Below are 20,522 nucleotides of genomic sequence, written 5' to 3'. Positions count from 1 at the left end.
TTTCAGGCACCCATTGGGAGTCTTGGAATATATCCACCAAAGATAAGGGAAGACTACTACATAATTTCCATAGAGGACGTTTGTCACACTGCCCTCATGTGGCTCATCTGGACAACAGTGTTTTTGTTTATTTGTTTCCTTAAGAACAACTTGTATGCAAATAAGTGTAATTTCAAATGTATCTCTAAAGTCACCTAAGTGTATGGATACTTTTGAAGCTAATGTGAGTCTACAAACTCAGTCTACAGGAAATATCACTTTTATTTTCTACAGTTCTAACTTAATGTCTAACTCCAAACCCTCACCTGGCTAGTAAGATACCTATCTTTAGTCACTCTTGTAACTTTCACCCAATCCTTACCAGTGTCCCCATCCCCTCTGCTGTCTTGGAAGAGAAACCTTCTCTTCCCTGGCTTTGCTGTCCATGAGGCTTTGTCTTGACATCTTATCAAGCAGGGAGGAAATATTCTCAAAATTATTTTTCCCCCCTGACTACTTTATTTACAGAGATATTTATAAATCATTGGAGAAATCTTTAACTTTCACACTTAAGAAAGAGTACAGATCAGCAGGGTGTGGAATGTTAATTCAGTTACCAGTGTAAATGTTCACAACTTTTTCCAAGAAGAATATTGAAAGGTCTGTTGTCCTCATTCTCAGGAGCTTTAAGTCACTAAGTGACACTCCCCCAGTTTTCCTTTCATGTGAGCTGAGGCTCACCTGGACTCATTCTCCTGGGCTATACAAAGTCACACACATGCACTTGACTTAGTTGATAGTTTGCTCCTGGGATAGATGCCTGTATCACACAATCAGGGGACTGCCTTGTTTTTCTGGGGCCCTACACATGAAGGACATGTGCCATGCTGGACCCTGGTTATGTCTGTGTAATGGAGGGCAATGTTGGGTGGGAGAAAGGGAGTTAGTAGAGGAAGGTAAGGAGCAGTTCTTATTTTTATTCTTCAAGTACCATTTAATAAGAGTGTACACAGAAGCCTTCTATTCTTGAATGTATTTGAGAATTAACATTATCTTCTTCCACCTAATAACCAACAGAGATTCTCCAAAGATCATGAGTTCATTTGGGAGTAGAGGAGCTCACGATGGGAATACATGTGTCAAGAGTAAACTATGAGAATTTTCAAAGAGGTTGAGGCAAAGGGGCATTTTTAAATGAAAACTGAGGATTACATAAGCGATTTTCAAACAACAATCCTTGGCTGCAGGAATCAATAGCAAGAGTGACACCGGTCCGAGGTTGTTCCCACGGTTGTGGGACAGACATTCTTGCAGGTGTTTGCTAGATGTGGGTGGCCTTTATGCAAGGTTGTGGTTCTGGCAGTCTTTTGTGATAGTTCTTGTCATCAGGCGTATCTGGATGAGGTTCCCCTCCTTTGTAACCTCAGCTTTGTTTATTGTAATTTTTGTTTGTTAGGGTTTGACACAAGCGTATTCATTCTGATAACTTTCACATCCTCATGCTAAGACCTAATTATTTTTCAGACAACGGAGGGCAGACCCTGGCAGGGGGCAATAACTGGCCCCTTCGAGGAAGAAAATGGAGTCTGTGGGAAGGAGGCGTTCGAGGGGTGAGTTTCGTGGCCAGTCCCTTGCTGAAACAGAAGGGCGTGAAGAACCGGGAGCTCATCCACATCTCCGACTGGCTGCCGACCCTCGTTAATCTGGCTGGAGGACACACCAATGGCACGAAGCCTCTGGACGGCTTTGACGTGTGGAAAACCATCAGGTATTTGCCTGCCCTGTCCTTTTCTTCTCAGGATGTTAGGGCTAGGGATGTAGCTCAGTGGTAGAGTACTTGGCTAGCATGTGTAAGACTCTGAGTTCAATCCCTAGCACTACAAAAAAAAAAAAAAAAAAAACCACACAAAAAAATCTTTAATAACAGGTACTTTCACTTTGTTAACCTTTAAAAATCAAGTTGTAAATGTTTATTACAAATTTAAAATGAAGTTCTTTTAAAAAAAATCTCAACTTGACCAGATATGAAACAATTTTAAATCCTTTAAAGATTTGTTGGTAGGAAAAGGACTTTAAAAAATATATATATGTGTGTGTGTTTTTGGTCTTGGGACCAAAAAAAAAAAAAAGAAGACCTATTTAGAAAAAAGTGTTAAAACTCCATGCTGCACAGATATCTGGTCATCAGGCAAAAAGCTAGCCTTTAGGTCGTTAGCCCTGATCATTTCTTATTGCTGGGATTTTGTATTCATTTCTCTTGATGGATGACTGGATGATGGGATAGATGATAAACCTAAATTTACTCAGCCCAGGACTTCTCAGCTGGCGATCGCGGCTTTTGTCTCTTGACCATCCTGTGGTTTGGGGTTTCCTGGGCGCCTGTTTCAGTAACTGAAGTTGCAGCGGTACGCATGTTGAGAGGGCTGCTGACCCTAGGTCACATCCCCTTGATTTCCCTTATCTTCTTCACTGCTACCCTCTCTAGGGTATCTTTGAGGAGCCCCTGTGGATAATGGTCAGTAACCCCCATAATATTCTGTCTCACTGGTCCACCTTGTTCTCCTGCACCCTGGTTGTCAGCACCCTCATCTCTTCTCCCTGTGCTGGAAGGCTGGCATCTTGTGTGGTCACTCTTAGAGTCTCTGCCCTTAGAAGACCTGCTGCAGGGCTGGCTGTTGTTGGTCATGGCCTTCGGGGACACCCTGCAATCCCCCATTCTTTCCCTCACTCACCTTTCTGGTAATTCTGCTGCTGATTGTGTGAGGACCCTACAGACTTGGATGGCACCTGTAATGGTTATAGTCTGCTGCTCATTTCCTACCTTGAACTGGAACTCCACCAGGCCTGCAGCATCTGCTGCCTCTGTGCCCTTTCCTCCCACAACATCCAGTTCCCTCTCTCTGTCTCCTTCACCGCTCAGGTGCTTCCTGGGGTGGTTCGTTATGGCAGGCTGGTGTGCAAATACATCTTTCCTGATGTGTGGGAAGCCGTTGCGTGGCTGACTGATGTCATTCCTGTTGATGAAATAATATGTGTTTCTTACATTGAGCCATTTGACCCAGACTTTTGTGCTAGGACTTTCTTGTCCCCGTCAGTAGGTGCTGCCCATGTAAGACCACCCAGGCCACCTGTCCCTGCTGTGCTGTCACTGGTGCCAGGCTTGGTGTCTGCAGTGCTGAAGGTGGGGGTGGTGGGCAGTTTCTCAGTCCCCATCTGGTGCTCTGTGGTTGCTGTGAGGTAACAGGGCCGCTGCACAGCTGTTGCTCTACTGGGGTGGTAACTAGACCAGTGGCAATGGCTCTGGGGGTGCTGAGGGCTTTGGGGTCCATTCTCCACCTTGGCTACCTGTGGAACTCCATGGATAACTGTAGATTTCCCAATAACTTATCTACTAATAACCCATTGTTGGTAACAGACAGTTGGTTAATATATATTTTGTCTATTATATGTTGAAAAATACGCCAGGAATCACAGGAGAGCATTTTTATTGCAATAAGCAATTTATTAGAGAGAGAAGCTGCTCATGTGGGGATGATTAGGGTTTTAAATGGGTGTTTTAATGGATACTTTAAACACCTGAGCTCACCACAGTTGCAACAGGAGGTAGCTACAGAATTATTACAGTAGTACAGGAGGTACAACAGTTAATTTTATGCAGTTGTGACTTTCTCTTGCATCTTTACATTTGTTCTCATCTCTCTTTATGACACACAGCATCATATATGGTCTGCTTAGTGTGCATAAGTTTTGATAAATTTTAACTTTTATTGTGGATTTGTATATATTTCAGGGTAGTAAGTGATAAAATGGGCTATTATATATGTAGGTTTTGTTCATTCCTGGCAAATCACGTTTTAAAATTTTTCAATATTTCTAGGCTATTCAGTTTGCCTGCAAGTTTTTTCAAATTGTCACAAATCCACCCCCTCAAAAAGAAAGAAAGATCCACATGTAAGATAACCTGTGCCATTCAAGCCCATGGTATTCCAGGATCAACTCTACTGTATTATTATTATTATTATTATTATTATTATCTTTTTATAAGTCATGCTAGTTTCCAGGAGGAAAAACTCTTCACCAGTCTCACATCATTTCCTCATTTTCTTGTCTGCAAAGTTGATTTTTCAGTTTGGAGACAATGACCAGTTTATGATTTACACCTAAAGAACACTCAACAGCGTCCAAGTCACAGAAAAGTTAGTGCCACTGAATAGCTAAATTGGAGAAAAAATAAAATAAAATAAAACCCTTTCTCTCATTAATTATTTTGAAGCTTTGTACTCATAATTTGCTCATTTACATCATATAATGTTTTTCTTTTTCTTTAAAATATTTCTGCCTCTATCCATGAGCTAAACTTGAAATGTTTAAATTTAATCAAGTGACAGTAATATATACTAATTGTAGCTAATTTACAAACTAGAGAAAATAAAATTAATCACCCAAATTCACCTGAAACACTGTAAACACTTAAACATTTTTACCATATTACTTTAAAATTTTTCTTTTCAGCATTTTTTTCTTTTCTTTTCTTTTTCTTTCTTCTTCTTCTTCTTTTTTTTTTTTTTTTTTTTAGCAGTACAAGGGAATGGACCAGGTCTTTGTACATGCTAGGCAAGTGCTCTAGGACTGAGCTACATCCCCTGCCCTTTAAAATAATATTTTATTTTGAGACATAGTCTTGCTAAGTTGTTGAGGCTGACCTCAAACTTGTTATCCTCCTGTCTCAGCCTCCCAAGTCTTTGAGATTACAGATGTATATCACTACCTTTTTTACTACTTCTTTTTAGTAGATTACTAGTTTTTGATCATCATAAACACTGAAACTCATTACAAACACCATTTTAACGGCTTGCTTACTCAATATATAGATGTGCCTCAGTATGTTTAACCATTCTCTTGACTTTGACTCATTCAGATTTAAAAAAAAAATCAGTAACATGAAATGAAATGAACTATTTTTACATAAAATCTCTACTTATATTTTTAATTTTTCCCGTACATAAATAATTTTAAATTAACTATTAAACTAAAGAAAGAAACCATCTTATAAATATTTGATACACATTACAAAATTGTTTTCCAAAAAGACCATACCAGTGTCCTTTATTCCATGATATACCAAAGTGCTCATGTCCTTTTTAGCTTTTCCTTATGTAGCTTTGAAAAAATATATTATAGGCCAAATGGTCCTCTTTAACTTGAATTTTTTTTATTATTAAAGAGATTATTTTTAAGAATTTTTATTCCATTTGTATTTTCTTTTTTGAAAGTATTTCCTTTATATCTTTTTATTTAGTGAAGAGTCTGTGTTTTCTTGCTCTTTAAAGTTGTTTAACTGTTGTATGTCATACAAATATTTTTCCTAATTTACTGTTGTTTTTTGTTTGACAGGGATGTCTAGGTTTGTCAGTGAAATCAGTTTTCTCTCATTTTTGTTGTTCAGAAAGTCTTTTCTCAGCTTGAAATGTGTTAAATATTTATCTTTATTTTCTTCTAAGTGTTGTGGTTTGATTTCCTTCCATACAATCTAGGATTGTTGTGAGATGATGCGTATGTTACTAGAGGTCAATATCAAAAGCAGAAGACTAGGGGTTTTTTTCAGGATTTTTTTTTTTTTTAGATTGTAAAATTCTTTGAAACTGATGAAAGCTATGAATTTATAGACAAAAAGCACTTAACAAGGCACAAAAATTTAGATAGAACATATTTTATGATATTAGAAATAAATTACACATCTTTTTCTATGTGGTTATACTTAGAAGAATATTTAAAAATTCTTTATAAACCTATGTCTCTTTTGCTCACTTTAATACAAAATTAATAATCCACTTCATTATGAAAAGAAAATAAATCAAAAATGTTTAAGCACAGCCAAACTTGAACTTCAACTGAGGGTATCACCAACTTTTAATTTGAAGGACATTGAGGTTTGACGAAGAAGTAGAAGAAAACTTTTGCTTCTGATACGGCAACATTTGCAGCAAGCTTGACATCTAATCATTTTTTATTTTTGTCTTGTTTTGGCGGCAAAAGTTTTGTAAACCCTGGCTTATAAAAGTATCCAATAGCACGCTGAACCAAAGCTGTGTAGCATATTTTGCCACAGGTGAACTCTGTAGAGAAACAATTGAATTCATTTTGAATAATTCCCTTTGTCCCCAATTTACTGAGGTTATTATCTTTGGCAAAGTCCACATCATATTGATGTTTGTTCATCTTGCCAAATTTTGGATTATAAATCCAACATTTCAATTTTCAAATTATCTTGATCATAAGTAACCTTTAAGAGTTTGGCCCATGTTTGTTGCTGCCTGCAGAGAAATTAGCCAAATGTCTGATGACCTTTAACTCCAGATTGTAAAATGTCTTTCTGCACAGTTAGAATGTTCTGGTGAGCAATCTCTTAGGGAGCAGGAGCTCTGGGCTCTTCAACAGCATCCAAAATGTTGACTGCAGGGCTGTCACCAAAAGATATGACCAAGAGTATTGCTCAATTTTGCTAAACCATGGGAGAGAGGGCTTTCCTTTACTATTAAACAAATTTGTGAAATTTCTGCTCAAAGATCAATCAAGCTTATCAAGACTTGTTCTATGGAAACTCAGCAAATTTAATAAGTGAAGATCTGTTCTTATTCTGCTTTCATAACTTGATTAAAGTTCCTGAAAAAAATGATTCAGCTACTGGTCCTGAAGTTGATGCTTCTCGCAGCCTTAGGCAAGCCTTCTTGCAGTATGTGTGGCAGCACATTTTGCACTGGGACTGCGATAATAGGAATCAACCAGTCACATTGATGTCTGGAGCTTCTTTTCCAAAGCAGCCAAAACAAATGGACAGCCAAATGTCAGAGACACTTGATCTGTGCCCAGAGGACTGAAAGTTTTTCCAGAAATGGAAATACCATTTTAAAGATGATGGTAGTTTTTGGAAATTTCAAAACGGGCTCACGAAATAGGAATGCCAGTAATGGATGAAAAACAGAGTGGGCTCTGCTGAGAGTATCAGAGGTTCCATGGGTTGCTTAGTTACCCCATCCTCTTAGACTGGCTGAAAAACACTGAACTGTTAGGAGAATTATTAGCAGCTCTGGGGTGAGTGACAGTGTTTGCAACAGGAGCGTATCAATTGCTTCAATATACTAGGTAGAATTAATAGATGATTAGGCATTACGAAAAAAATAAATTTGAAGGTGTTCAGCAAAAGAATCTATTCAAAATGAAATATAGAAAAAATAATATTTTTAAGTGAAGAGAACATCAGTAGTCTGGGGGACAATTTTAAGTGTCCTGGTGAAAAGAATAAGCATGTCCCTTCTTCCCAAATTAATTACCTATCTAATCTCATTCAATCCAATTTTTAAGAAGCTTTTCATGTAACTTAGCAAAATTTAATAAAGTTCATCAGAAAAAAATTAAGAAGTAGGCATTGTCAAGAAAATTTTGTAAAGTATTATGAAAGAGATGCTAAAAACTATTTCTTCCAGGTATTTAAACATACTCAAAGAAGACAGTGGTTAAAGAGTGAAGTGCTAACATAAGAACAGATGAGCCAGTGGATGCAAACAGTTCATAGTATCAAAAAGAACATAAAACATAATTAAAATGGTACTACTAATCAGTGAAAAGAAAATTATGTTCAATAATCAGTCTAGATCACTAAGAATACAGTATGAAAATCAGGTAAAATCAGTATCTAATTGTCAATCTCACACATTATAGCTTTCGTTTTTGAGGTTCAGCTTGAGTTTTTTTTAAATATCCTCTGTGTTTCTACTTAACTTTCTGAACATATAGAAAACAGTTATTTCAACCATAATAACTGTAAAATGTTCTCTGCTTATTCTAATATATACGCAGTTCTGGGTCGGTTGGGATTGATTGATTGTGATTCTCCTTATAGGTCATGTTTCCATACCTTTTGATTCAATGTCAGACATTGTGTACATTCACCCTGTTGAATGATGGATATCTTTGTATTCTTATTACTGTTCTTGCTTTGTTCTGAGGTGCCGTTGTTAACTGCATTTGTTTGAGTAATGCTTTTATGATTTATAAGGCAGATCCAGAGCAGCGCTCACTTTCAGGCTAAATATTTCCTATTGCTGAAGTCAAAATGTTCTTTAGAAATCTCCTCAGTACCCTGTGAATTATGAGTGTTGTTAGTGCAGCTGATGGGAGCAAGGACTTTCCCCACCTGGCGAATGCTAAGCACTGTTCCCTGTGATCCTTTTTTTTTTTTAAATTTTTGTTTATAGTTGTTGATAGACCTTTATTTTATTTATTTATAGGAGGCGCTGAGAGTCGAACCCAGTGCCTCATACATGCCAGGCAAGTGCGCTAGCGCTGAGCTCCAGTCCCAGCCCTCCCTGTAATCCTTCTACCTAGGTCTTTCCCTAGTGATGAGTAGTTCTCTCATACACATCTTCTGATCAGTACTCAGCAAAATACTCTAAGGGGATCCTCTGCAGATCTCCAGGATTCTCTTCATGCAGTTTTCTCTTCTACTTGAACTCTAGCTGCCTTGATCTCCCTGGCTCTCAGCTGTGTCCCCTGCACTCAGGGAGTCCCCTGGATCACCCTGCACCACAGCTTGAGAATGCTCTCAAGGTAGTAAGCTGGGAGGATCAAAAGACACTTCCTTCACTTCCCATCTTTCAAGGGTCTTTGTTCTTTGCCTAAATTCTGCTGTTTTGAAAACTGTTGTTTCATGTTTTCCTTTGAGTTGGCTTTAGGCGGGAGGGCAAGCAGATCTTGTTTGCTTGTTTCTCTGTCTTGGCTCCTGGATGGAAGCAAGCATCCTGAAAGAAAAATGTATTGTGCCTTTGATTTCTTGACCAAGATTTCTCTGCAAATTTCACACTTTCAAACATTTGTTAACTCAATATAGGTTTATAGACTCAGCTTGCTAAAATGGAATATTATAAATTTTATAATTCTTCTTTCCAAATAGTTTAATCTTCTGTATACAGCTTTATAATCATATGTAGAGAAATGATGTATAGATAGATAGTGTTTGATTATCTTAAATGTTACCAACATTCCTTTTATTATATAACTTTCCCCTTTGTTTCTTAAATTTAGTTGGTCTTTTGGTTAATTGGGTAGTATTTTAATTTTTCAGTAAAGGTACATAAATGGTGAGTTTTTTCTGAATTTTTATATATGAAAGTTATCTTTCTGTTACATTCAAACATAAATAATAATTTGATAAAGAATTTTTGTCAAATCTTTTCTCCTTAAGATGGTATAGATATTACTTAATTGTCTTCTGGTAAGAGCCATTGAAGGAAAGTGTACCAAGTAAATGCAGGCTAAAAGAAGCCAGAATTGCAGTCTTGGTACTGGACAAGGTAAAGTTTATGGCAAAATTACTAGTAAATCTAAGGGCAGAAATGGCACAAATGGGAATTTCTTCTTTGACTTCTATATTTGGAAGTTTAATTTATTTCCAAATATTTTATTTAATACTTGGAATAATTTCCAAATATTCCGTTTCTGAATATTTTAGGCTTTCCCTGATTCCATATCTTATTTCTAGTTTATTTCTGTTGTGATCAGAAGACATTCTTTTTATTATTTCAATCCTTTTAAATTCAGAACTTGGCCCAGCATATGGCCTTTCTTGGTATCTGAGCTGTGGCACTTGAAAAGAAGGTGGGTTCTGTAGTGTCTGAGTATAGAGTCAAGGGTTTCTTTGTGATCCACTCTGAAAGTGTTTTATAGATGTGTTTTATCTACTAAACTTTGAGGATTGTTACTTTCATTCTTTGCTTTGTCATATTGTTTTGTTGTATTTACCTTTTATTTTTTAGCTAGTTCTTTTAATTTAGAACAATTTGTGTTCTATCCTAGTGTTCACCATTACACTAATATCTTTTGGTAACTCTCTTAGTCCCTTTTTCTTCCTCAGATTCTACTATTTGGTATACCAACTTTTAATGGCATCTTCGCCTTCCAGTTATTACTCATAAGGAAATCAATTAGCTTATTCAACTTTATCCTTTCTCTTTCAGTTTTATTATTAGTAGGTTTTTTTGTTTGTTTGTTTGTTTTTTAGTTAGCTTTTCATCACTGTGACTGAAATACCCAACAAGAACAACTTAGAAGAAAGGTTTATTTGGGCTTTAACAGTTTCAAAGATCTTAGTCCATAAACAGCTAACTCCATTGCTATGGGCCCCAGATAAGGCAGAACACCCTGGCAGAAGAAGTCAGCTCAGGACATGGCAACCGGAAAGCAGAGAGACAGAGAGAGACAGAGAGTGTGCTCTGCTCACCAGGGACAAAATATAAACCCCAGTGACCTACTTCCTCCAGTTACACCCTGCCTGTCCACAGTTAGCACCCAGTTAACCATATCCATGGATTGATCTGCTGATTAGCTCACATCTCATAAACTAATCATTTCACCTCTGAACATTGTTGCATCATCTCACACATGAGCTTCTGGGGGGACACTTCATATCTAAACAATAGCAGTTGTATTATTTCTACTTTGCCAAGAGTACATACATGAAATATTGTTCTCTTCTTACCCACAATTTTGTATTAGTCTTATATCTACATTTTGTATTAGTCTTAGATCTACATTGTTTTTAGTTGAAAGCACCTTCCATGGCAAACTACCTGGTTATTTTGAAAGTGTTCACATTTATCTTTTAGTTGGAGGAATTCATCCTTGAACAGACTTCTCAGGATTCTTTGAATTCTTGCATGTCTATTAAAACATTTTCTGCAACCTTGGTAATTGAAAAACAGCTTAACTGATTTAAAAACACTTTTTTCATATTTTCTTTCCTTGAGGTTCTTAAAAATGTACTTCAGTCTACTTGTGTTATATGTTGCAGTTGATAAATCTAATGTTAGCCTGTTTTTATTTCCTTTGCAAATGACGGGGTCCTTTTGTCTGGAGGCCTAGAAGATATTACTATTGTTATTGTTATCATTGGAAATCTAATCTTTTGATAAATATGTTTCCAAGTAGACCATAGTGGGTCAGTTTTTCCAGATATAAAGTGAAGTCTTTTGTTTTTACATCCAGATCTTCTATTATTTTAGGTTCTTTTTAATTATAATTTACATACTCTATACCATTGTTTCATTTTCTTCTTTAGCAACTTCAAATACAGGCATTATTGAATCTTCTTCACATAAATTTTGTTTCTATTAGCTTCTCCCTGATCTTTTTTGCCTCTTTATTTTTATTTTGAAATGTTTTTTCTCTTTTTGTTTCTATTCCATATATGCCTTCACATATTCCAGCTATACATAATGTCCCTTCATTTCTGAGATTTTTCTTTTCTTCTTTCTGTTATTTTTTTGAGATTGGCTTATTTCATTTAGCATGAAATTCTCCAGTTCCATTCATTTACCAGCAGATGCCATAATTTCATTCTTCTTTAAGGCTGAGTATTATTCCATTATGTTTCTATACCATATTTTCTTTATCCATTCATCTGTTGAAAGACATCTAGGTTGGTTCCATAGTTTAGCTATTGTGAGTTGAACAGCTATTAACATTGATGTGGCTGTGTCACTGTAGTTTGCTGATTTTAAGTTCTTTGGGTATAAACCAAGGAGTGGGATAGCTGGGTCAAATGATGGTTTCATTCCAAGAACCTGGGTTTTTAAGTTTCTGATTTACAGTGTTTTAAAATATTGGAGTTGCTGATTTAATTATACTTAATTCATGTTGAAATATCATGTAACAGTTTTCCTCTGCCTTGTGACTTTTTCCATAGTAGGAAAGTATCTTCATTTGCCAAAAGTTTTGAATTCTCATTTTCTCTTTTTAAATACTCTGTGTAACTTGTATAGGTGCTAGCACGTATACCTTTTGTTGCCGTTGTTCACGTTTACCTGTTTGTTTTTTTGTTCCTGAACCTGCAATAGTAGGTGATCTGTGGGAATTGGATTTGAATAATTGTATTTATCCATTTTTTTTGTTGTTGTTGTTAAAAGCACCTTCTGTTGCTAACAGCAAAGTGCACTTTATGCAAAAGGGCAGGCAAGTGCTGCCTCTTTCTCTCCAGTCTGCCTTCTCATGACTTGATCATAAAGGCTGGGTTTAGAAGAACCCAGCTTTTCAGCCACTTCCTGTTTTTTTACTGTCCATCTTCCAAAAGGCACTAGTTCTTCTATCTTTCCTCTCTCAGGATTAGTGCCTGCCCAGGACTGGCACGCTCATCCTGCACACCCTCCAAGTCACTTTTCCCCGGAGCCAGTGCTTTGATCCTCAAGGCCTCAGACCTGGATCAGCATTCTGTCAGTTAAGGTGTGATCCTCTCCTGTGGATGCCCCTCATCAGACATGATCAAACCCCTTCCCTTACTCTCTTACCTTCCCTTGTACCCTGCTAGCTTCACTCACAGTCCTGCTCCGACTCTGCCCTGGGGTGGGAACCAATACTGACTTTTCACGACTCAGGTGGTTTTTCTTCTTTTCCATCCAGGGTTCAAATGTGTCCCGTCTCCTCCTCGTGTGGTAGGCTTGCACTTTGGGTGGCTTTACTTTCTTTCCTTATCAAGATGGTTTTTAGAAGAGATTTAAATTTCCATGGCCACCATTAGTCTATGGGAATATGAAAGTTCACGTTCTTAGGTTCTTACTCTAAACAACACTAAACACTGTAAATAAAGCATTTTATGTATGAGTTAAAGATACCAAGCGACTCTCTGTTTATCTATCTGTGTGTATTTTTTAATTTAAAATCAAACTTCAAAAAGTGAGGTATTATTTTTAAATCCCTACTTTGAATCCCTAGCCCATCATTTTGATACAGGGGCTTCACACCTGTGTTTACAGTATGTCTTGCTCTGAGGGTTCATTCAGATGGTTGGGTGGCTTTGCATTTTAGGAAGCTATAGATCCTGGCATTTCATCCTGTGTTGGTCTGGTGTTTGCTGACAGAGAAGGAAGCCACTGGGAAGGGGTGTGGGGGAGGCAAGATGGGCAGGTCTGAGGAGAGTTGACAGAAGATCCTTGCCCATTTTTTTGTTTTGTTTTGTGCGGCCCCTGAGTGGCAGAGTTAGACAAAGCAAATCTATCTTTTCCTACTTTCTTTGCGATCAGATTTTATTTTTAAATCCAAAAAAGATGTTGTTAATCTCTTCAGCACTGGCGTTAGTGAGAATGCCCTCAGGGCTTTTGTGTCTGGGCTTCTCTTTAGTTTCCAATACTGTTGCCAGTTTTCATCTTATCGTTCTTCATGGGTATTAAAATGGAAATTGCAAGAAGGGTATAGTAGCCCCTCCGATTTTTCCTGATACCAACCCAAAAGTCCTACCAATTATTTTTAGCAATTAATAGGAAAAGACTATATTAAGAATGTGATTTGATGATTTTTGATAATACTACTTTTCTTGAGAGACTGTCTCCTCCTGGATAAAAACAAATAACAATGAAAAAGCATCTCCCTACTCTGTATCAAATAAATTTAATTTACATACTGCCTCACCAAATTTAGTCAAAATTTTATAATTTCCATGCCTAAATTCTTTACTCATGGTAATGTTTGTGTGTTAAAGGGCTGTCCAAGGAGCATGGGAATTACACAAATCTAATATTACCCTACACAACAATGAAGAAAATAAATCCTGCAAGGAATTCACTAGTATATAGTGAATTAAAGTGTGCCCTCTGATTGGATAGGGTTCAAATCTTGTCTCCTGCATTTATTATTTGTACAACTATGGGCAGGTTACTTAATGTCTGCAAGCATTAATTTCCTGATGTGTAAAATTTAGCAACAGTAGTACTTATCTTATAAGCACTGATATGAGGATTTAGTGGAAGAATGTGTATAAAATACTTAGCAGAAGGCTTAGAATATAGTCTTAAGAGCTCAGTAGCTGGAAGTGAAGGCACTAACCAAGATGGCGATGCTTACAGAGGATGCACAGGATGGAAATTACCCTGTGGATGACACTTTCATGTTTTAATCAGTTTCTTTTTTTTAATTTTCAGAAATTATTTCTATGGCTATTTCTTTTTCTAAAAATTTGATACTGTCTTCTAGGGTGTGTCCTTTATGACAGATGGTCAGCAGCTAGGGGTAAGAGAAGTAGGGAATAGCATTTCATTTATTTATGGGAAGTGTTTTATTGCCCCACCCTTCAACAAATAGGAAAATGAAGGTCAAAAACTGGAAACTCTGTGGACAGTGCTGTGATCTCAGTGTCTGACACTGTAGACTTTTAGAAAATATTTATAGCACATTGGAAAGAAGTCACTGATCAGTAACTCCTTGTTCTTTTGTTGTTGTTGTTGTTGTTTAATAAAACTGATCTAGAAAATGTGAAATTTGGAGTAAACGAACTGAATACTGAAATGCCACCACTGACAATCGTATGCCACTTAACGAGTCTTTACAAGAAGAGGGTAGATAAAAATGATCAACACTTTTGGAAATAGAGACATTTGCTATTATAATAGAAATATTTACTTATGGAGCCTTAAAAATAAGCTAAGTGAATTAAGAAACACCGGCATTCAAGTAGACACAGAGGTCATGTGTACATTTCACAAAACAGACAATTTTGCCTCCCTGTTAGGAGTGGGGATTCAGGCATTGGTCTACCTGAATTTTATCACCTGCTCAACCTTGTAACTCCTTTGGCCACTCTGTGCCAAGATTGTGTTGATAATTAAATTAGATAATGCATGTGAAGTATTTAGAATATGGCATAATATATGCTCTATCAATGCTAGCTACTAATATTCAAAACTAAGGATAAAAAGAGCTCCGGTTTAGCACGTTTCATCCGTGCCCATTTCACTGACTTAGAGATGGGACTCTGTTCACATTGACTCATTAAATGGTCAATGTGAACAAAATGATTCTTTTCTTTACACAGCTCTTTGTCTACTTCATTGCCATGGGCATTTGTATACGCTGGGGGTGGGAGGGAGCAAGCACAGTGACGACCCTTGAACTGTTCCAGCCATTCCTGCCTGAAAGAAGCTCTGCTCTTTTGCTGTCAGTCTGGAGCCCAAACACTTTCTGTAGTGAAACCATCCGTATTGCCTCAGTTCACCCACAACAGGGCTTTTCGTGAAGTTATGTGATTATTGAAAAATCACTTCCCATACACATCAGCAGTCATTATTCAGATTTAAGTTTCACAAATGGAATCAATAGCCTGTTGAAGATAGTGTTGCTTATACAGCTAAACCATACCATCTGCCTAAAACAAAAAAAAATTAGGAAGATTCATAACAGATTGCACTATATCTTTCTTTTAATATGCAGTTCATAATGAGTAGGTTGCATGACTCAGTTATGTGGACACTGGTGTTTTTCTAATAAGAGGCTCCCACATGGTAGAGAAGACGCAGCATGTCTTGGAAATTAAAGTTATAGCTACCCCACTGTGTTTCATAAAGGGACTCTTGCCAGCAAGAAGAATGGAGAGGAGAATTAATGTTCCATTTTATCTTCATATTATTCTTGTATTTGTGTCTCAGGCTTTACTCTTGTGTCTGTGGTTGTATTCTTTTGGTGTCTGCAGAGTCAGGATCTATATTTTGCAATAAAAGGGGCTTTCTTGCCTCATTTAACTTTCATAACAATCCCGTCACATAAGTATTTTTATCCACATTTTGCTAATAAGAAAAATAAGGCTCAGCCCCGTGTAGTGGTGCACACCTATAATTCCAGCTGCTCAGGAGATTGAGACAAGAGGATCGTTATGTTTGAGGCCAGCCTCAGCAACTTAATGAAGCCCTAAGCAACTTAGTGAGACCCTGTCTCAAAATAAAAAAAAAAATAAATAAAAAGGGCTGGGAATGTGGCTCTGTGGTAAATTGCCCCTGGATCCCTAGTACCAAAAAAAAAAAAAAAAAAAAAGGAAAGAAAAAGAAAAACATGGCCCATGTTTATTTTATTTACCCAGTAATTTGTCCTTTAACAGCTTTGCTCTCAAAGACAATGCTGTCCTACATATGAGAAAGTGATACCTTCATAATTGGTTAAAAAAAGTCTACTTTTGGTACTTTGATTGTATGGAAATAAAACTTTGGGACAGTATAATGTATAGTGTATATTAGAATCATAGGATATTATAGTATTTGTAGCATTACCTAAAAATGAATACATACATATATGATTATATGGAGAGACACACAGACAGAAGGCAGAATATTATAGTAATCATGAATCCTCTAACCATTTTACATGTTTGATAAGATCACTATTTATTTCATAGGACAGTAGTGATCACACAGTTGATATTACTGAAACCATGCTATGCATATATAACACATGCTTTTTTCTTCAACCCACTGATATATACACCCTTGAAACAGAAATTATATCATATGCCAAAAATTTGTATTCAAGATAGTTAGACCACTTACCTATTCAGAGTATATTAAGGCACTGGTTGTAGGAAATTATCAACAGAATTCTTTTTTGTGTGTGGCAGTGCTAGGGTTTGGACCCAGGACCTGGTGCATGCTAGGCAAGCTCTCAACCACTAAATTATATGCCCAGCCCTTTTTATTTTGAGACAGGGGTCTCACTAAGTCACCCAGACTGGCCTCTAACTTGCAATCCTCCTGCCTCCATCTTCTGAGTAGCTGGGACTACCATCATGTGTCACCAGGCTCAGCCTGATTATTACATTTTAAAAAATAGAATTGCAGCTTCTGATAGGCGGAGTCTGGGCCCCTATTTACTTCCTGATGATTCTGCCTAAGAAATTTTTTTTCCAGTGACTCATTAGTCAACTAGGATTATTCATAACCTTTGGGGTTAAAAAAGTTATTTAATTTAGTTTCCTTCCCTCTTCTAAATAATGGAAAAAAGAAATGAACGAATTATATCCATATAAACTCTCTCTAGAGTTATTGGAAACACATCCTTTATTTAACTGTGTCTACTATTCTGGAGCATTCCAGGGAATTCTGCTTTAAAGATGAATGGTTTCTTAGCAGTATAGAAACTGAATATTTTAGATGCCTATCCACCCTACTTCATTCTTTCTTTCCTTTGAATCGAATGAATTTTGTTTAGATTTTCTCTAGCCCCCAAAAAATTGTTTTTAATTGTTATCCTAAAAATGTGGCCCACAAATTATACTTGGTTAAGTCTAATCAATAGCTTTGCCCCCTTTCCAAATCTTATAGAACGTAATAAAGTTTTCATTCTAATTTCCCTTCCTTGATATTATAATCCAGAATTTTAATCTCTTCACTTGTTTTTAAGATTACAAATTAGACATCATCATCATCTTCTTCATTCTGTTTACATTTTTTTTGTTTGTTTTTTGCACTTACCATTTTCTTTGCATATTATCCCGACTCCCATTCTGGGATCAAACCCTAGTTCCTGGCATTTGGGATGGGTTGACAGTCTCCAGGATATATATGGAACTAGTGAAGTGACTCAGGAAGCAAATGAGAAGAGGGAGTCCTGGGAGATGTGCTTACCCTCAAGCCCCACCCAATCCTTCAGTGCTATCCCTGAGTAGTAAAATAAGAACCGCGGGCACCAGTCCGTGAGTATAGTCCCTGAGGACTTGAGGCATCCCTAAGTATTGTCCCTTCCACTCTCTCAAGTTACTGTGTTTTATGGAGTAGAGAGGAGCAACAAATATTATAGGACCTTAAAGTTAAATATGCTGAATTTAAAGGACTGTCATTTATTCTGAGATTGTGTCCTTCCTATTTTTTTTTTTTTTTTTACTGTTGAAATTACCTTTATATTAGAGAACACCAATGATGGGAGTTGAAGTTTTTTAGTTTGGCTATAATTAATTAGTTAAATTTGGTTTTAACATTTGTGTCAAACACAAAATTACAAATAGCAACCTAAGGTTTTTGAAATTTGACTAGTCTTTGAAATCCCAAATGACTACTGAAAACGCCTAGCTGTGAATTTGGGGTATGGACGTATGGACTTTAGGCCACCTGAAAACACATTTTCTCGATTCTTTCAAAAGACTTGTTGGTTATTCACATTATGCACAAGTTCCATGGTCAATTGTATTTTGCAACCTTTAGTTCTTGGTTTAGAGTATCAGATTATCAAGTAGTCCTCAGTACTCTCTTGATAATTAAAATTGTGCTCAACAGTTTCTATAAGGCTAAGTCCATTCTAACAAAATGACCTTGCTCAGAGATATGAAAAATTGTGTTCTATATGTATAATAAGAATTGTGATGCATTCCCCTGTCATGTATTTAAAAAATAAAAGCAATTTTAAAAAATGACCTTGCTACTTCGTGCATTTCTCACTGTATCTGGTGGTGTTTATTCTCCCAGTTCTTAAAAAAATACTGCTTTGAGACCCAATATTCTTTCAGTGACATACTATGTACCTTCCTCATTAGTAAAAGGACAGGATTGGACTAAGTTGTCTCCATATCTTTCTCAGCACTAATATAGATTGTGACTGAAGTTGTATATAGACTCTTTTTTAAAAGTCTTAAGGAGGTCTATTTCATATATGTTTGTGTTAAATCTATGACCCACTTTGGTATGGGAGAAATTAAGATTTGTGGCATACGCCAATCTATGAGACATACTGCATCTGTAATATGGTGGGTGCCATCATTTGAGCAGGTGTTCTTTCTTCTCTTCCTTGTAAGTGACCCGTATGAAGTTACCACAGAATGACTGGACTTCTCTTTTCTCAGGTGTAAAGAATGGTTATGTTTAAATACAGCCACAGTGTTTATTGCAAAAGGTCACAGGACTCATTTATTTTTATATCATCATATGCTTGACACTGAATTTTTGTGTGAAGTGCTCAGTGATTGTTATAATGTAGACAAATGATGACATACACCAGCCACAGTCTTTGGAGACTTTAAATTCATGACAAAATTTTTAACTGGCAGGTTTGTTATTTTCTGCAAGTACAAGGAAAGGAAGTATTAAAATAACCCATGCCCATTTGAGAGAGGAAATTAACATTTCCTAAAAAAATTCTTTTCTAGTGAAGGACGCCCGTCCCCCAGAGTGGAGCTGCTGCATAACATCGACCCGAAGTTTGTAGACTTTTCTCCATGTGAGTACCCAGTTCATGGCTACTGTATTCAATCTCCTCGGCTCAAAAGGTGGTTTTATTACCTACCGTCTCTAGCCTAGTTTTCTCTTTGTCCAGCTGAGTTGCTGTGAAGGTAAACAGTTCCTCATGACACATGGTCCACTAATCCCATGGTGGCTTTGACACCACAGAGGGCAGGATGTTGCCAGAGGAGAACCAGGAGATGAATCAAGAAAGGTGAATTTGATGCTTGGCTCTGCCATTACGGCTGTGTGACCTTTAAGCCACTTCACTCTCCATGTCACAGCTTTCCCTTTCGACAATTGGAAAAGCCAGAGATCTCTGAAGCACCTTCTCACTACAAATGTCTTGTTCTTGCCTGAGAGTTCCAGAGTCTTCTTCCAGAAAATACACCATCAAATAAGCCACCGTGGGGTCCCAGGGTGATGTGAGCCACCACACTGTTTGATTGATCACGTTGGCCAGGTGCTGCCCACCCCTGCTGAATATCACAGGTGTGATTTTCCCAGCCGTTCTGGAAGTAATTCATCTGGAATCTGTCTGATGCCTAAATTAATCTTTAAGGAGCCTTATTAATCTTTCAGGGAAAGGGACATTTAGTGCTTTCAGATGGCAACAGATTGTAATGGTCCTGTATAAATACCATGCTAGTGGCCCTAATGTCCCTCGTATAGACACTTTGTTCCAGGAAAGCTTTAATAATTAGGCCCTTTGCCCAGATTCATTGTGAGGCTCATCTTGAGATTATTTTCAGAAAGCAGCACCCTCACATTCCCTGTGTTCATGTGGGTGCTCACATCCCCCCTATTTAGAAACACTGCTGTTCTTAGTTCAGCTCTCCTTATTTCTTTGTGCTCTCCCATCTGTGCAACAAGTTGCCACAAGATTGTGCTGTCCAGAGATTTCTGCTCAGAGTTGCCCCATAGCAATTCTAAATGTGTCATAGGGCACTCGGGGCCCAGCTCGCCTTCCAGCGGCACTCTGGGCTCTCCTTGTCTTGTTCTTGCAGTGCTAGACACTGCCTGCCATTCCCAAGCACGCACACTGTCATACTTCTGTCTTGAATATGCTTTTTCCAGCTTGCAACACCCTTTCTTGCCTCTCCGCAGTTTCTCAAAACCCAGTCCAAAGTCCCTCTCTGAGTTCTTCCCAGAAGCCCCATAAGAAACAGTTGTTCCTTCCTCTCTGGATCCCATTGTATGTGTCTCTTCACAGCAATCGCACATTTTGCGCACTTCTCACTTAAGCTGAGAGCTCCTAGAAGTCAGGGTCTGTAACTTTCTTACCTTTTTATCCTCATCAGTTAACAAAATCCCCAGTACTTGGTAAGCACTCAGTACCGAATCCTTGATAACTGATTGGACAATTGGAGGAGAGTTGGGATCAGTAAAGACCAAAGTGGACACTTTAAATCTGGAAAGGAAAGGCCCTGAGACAGGCAAGAAATTTTCTTTCTTTCTTTCCCCTCCCTCCCTCCCTCCTTCCCTTCTTCCCTTCCTTCCTTCCTTTTTTCCACTGGAGAGGGAATGCTA

At 37.5% G+C, this 20,522-nt stretch overlaps 1 protein-coding gene across 1 annotated transcript in view; it reads left to right on the top strand.

The window, feature by feature from the left end:
* Nucleotides 1–20,522, top strand: part of Arsb (arylsulfatase B) — a 155,558-nt gene that overhangs the window by 67,872 nt on the left and 67,164 nt on the right. Inside the window, exons 4-5 of the mRNA XM_015497831.2 lie at nucleotides 1,504–1,747; nucleotides 18,920–18,990. Of these exons, the coding sequence (XP_015353317.1) occupies nucleotides 1,504–1,747; nucleotides 18,920–18,990 (315 nt within the window). The remainder of the gene's footprint in view (nucleotides 1–1,503; nucleotides 1,748–18,919; nucleotides 18,991–20,522) is intronic.

The sequence above is a fragment of the Marmota marmota genome, unplaced genomic scaffold, assembly GCF_001458135.2.
Source record: "Marmota marmota marmota unplaced genomic scaffold, marMar, whole genome shotgun sequence".
Classification (NCBI taxonomy): Eukaryota; Metazoa; Chordata; class Mammalia; order Rodentia; family Sciuridae; genus Marmota; species Marmota marmota.
This window is presented reverse-complemented; position numbering and strand designations above follow the sequence as displayed.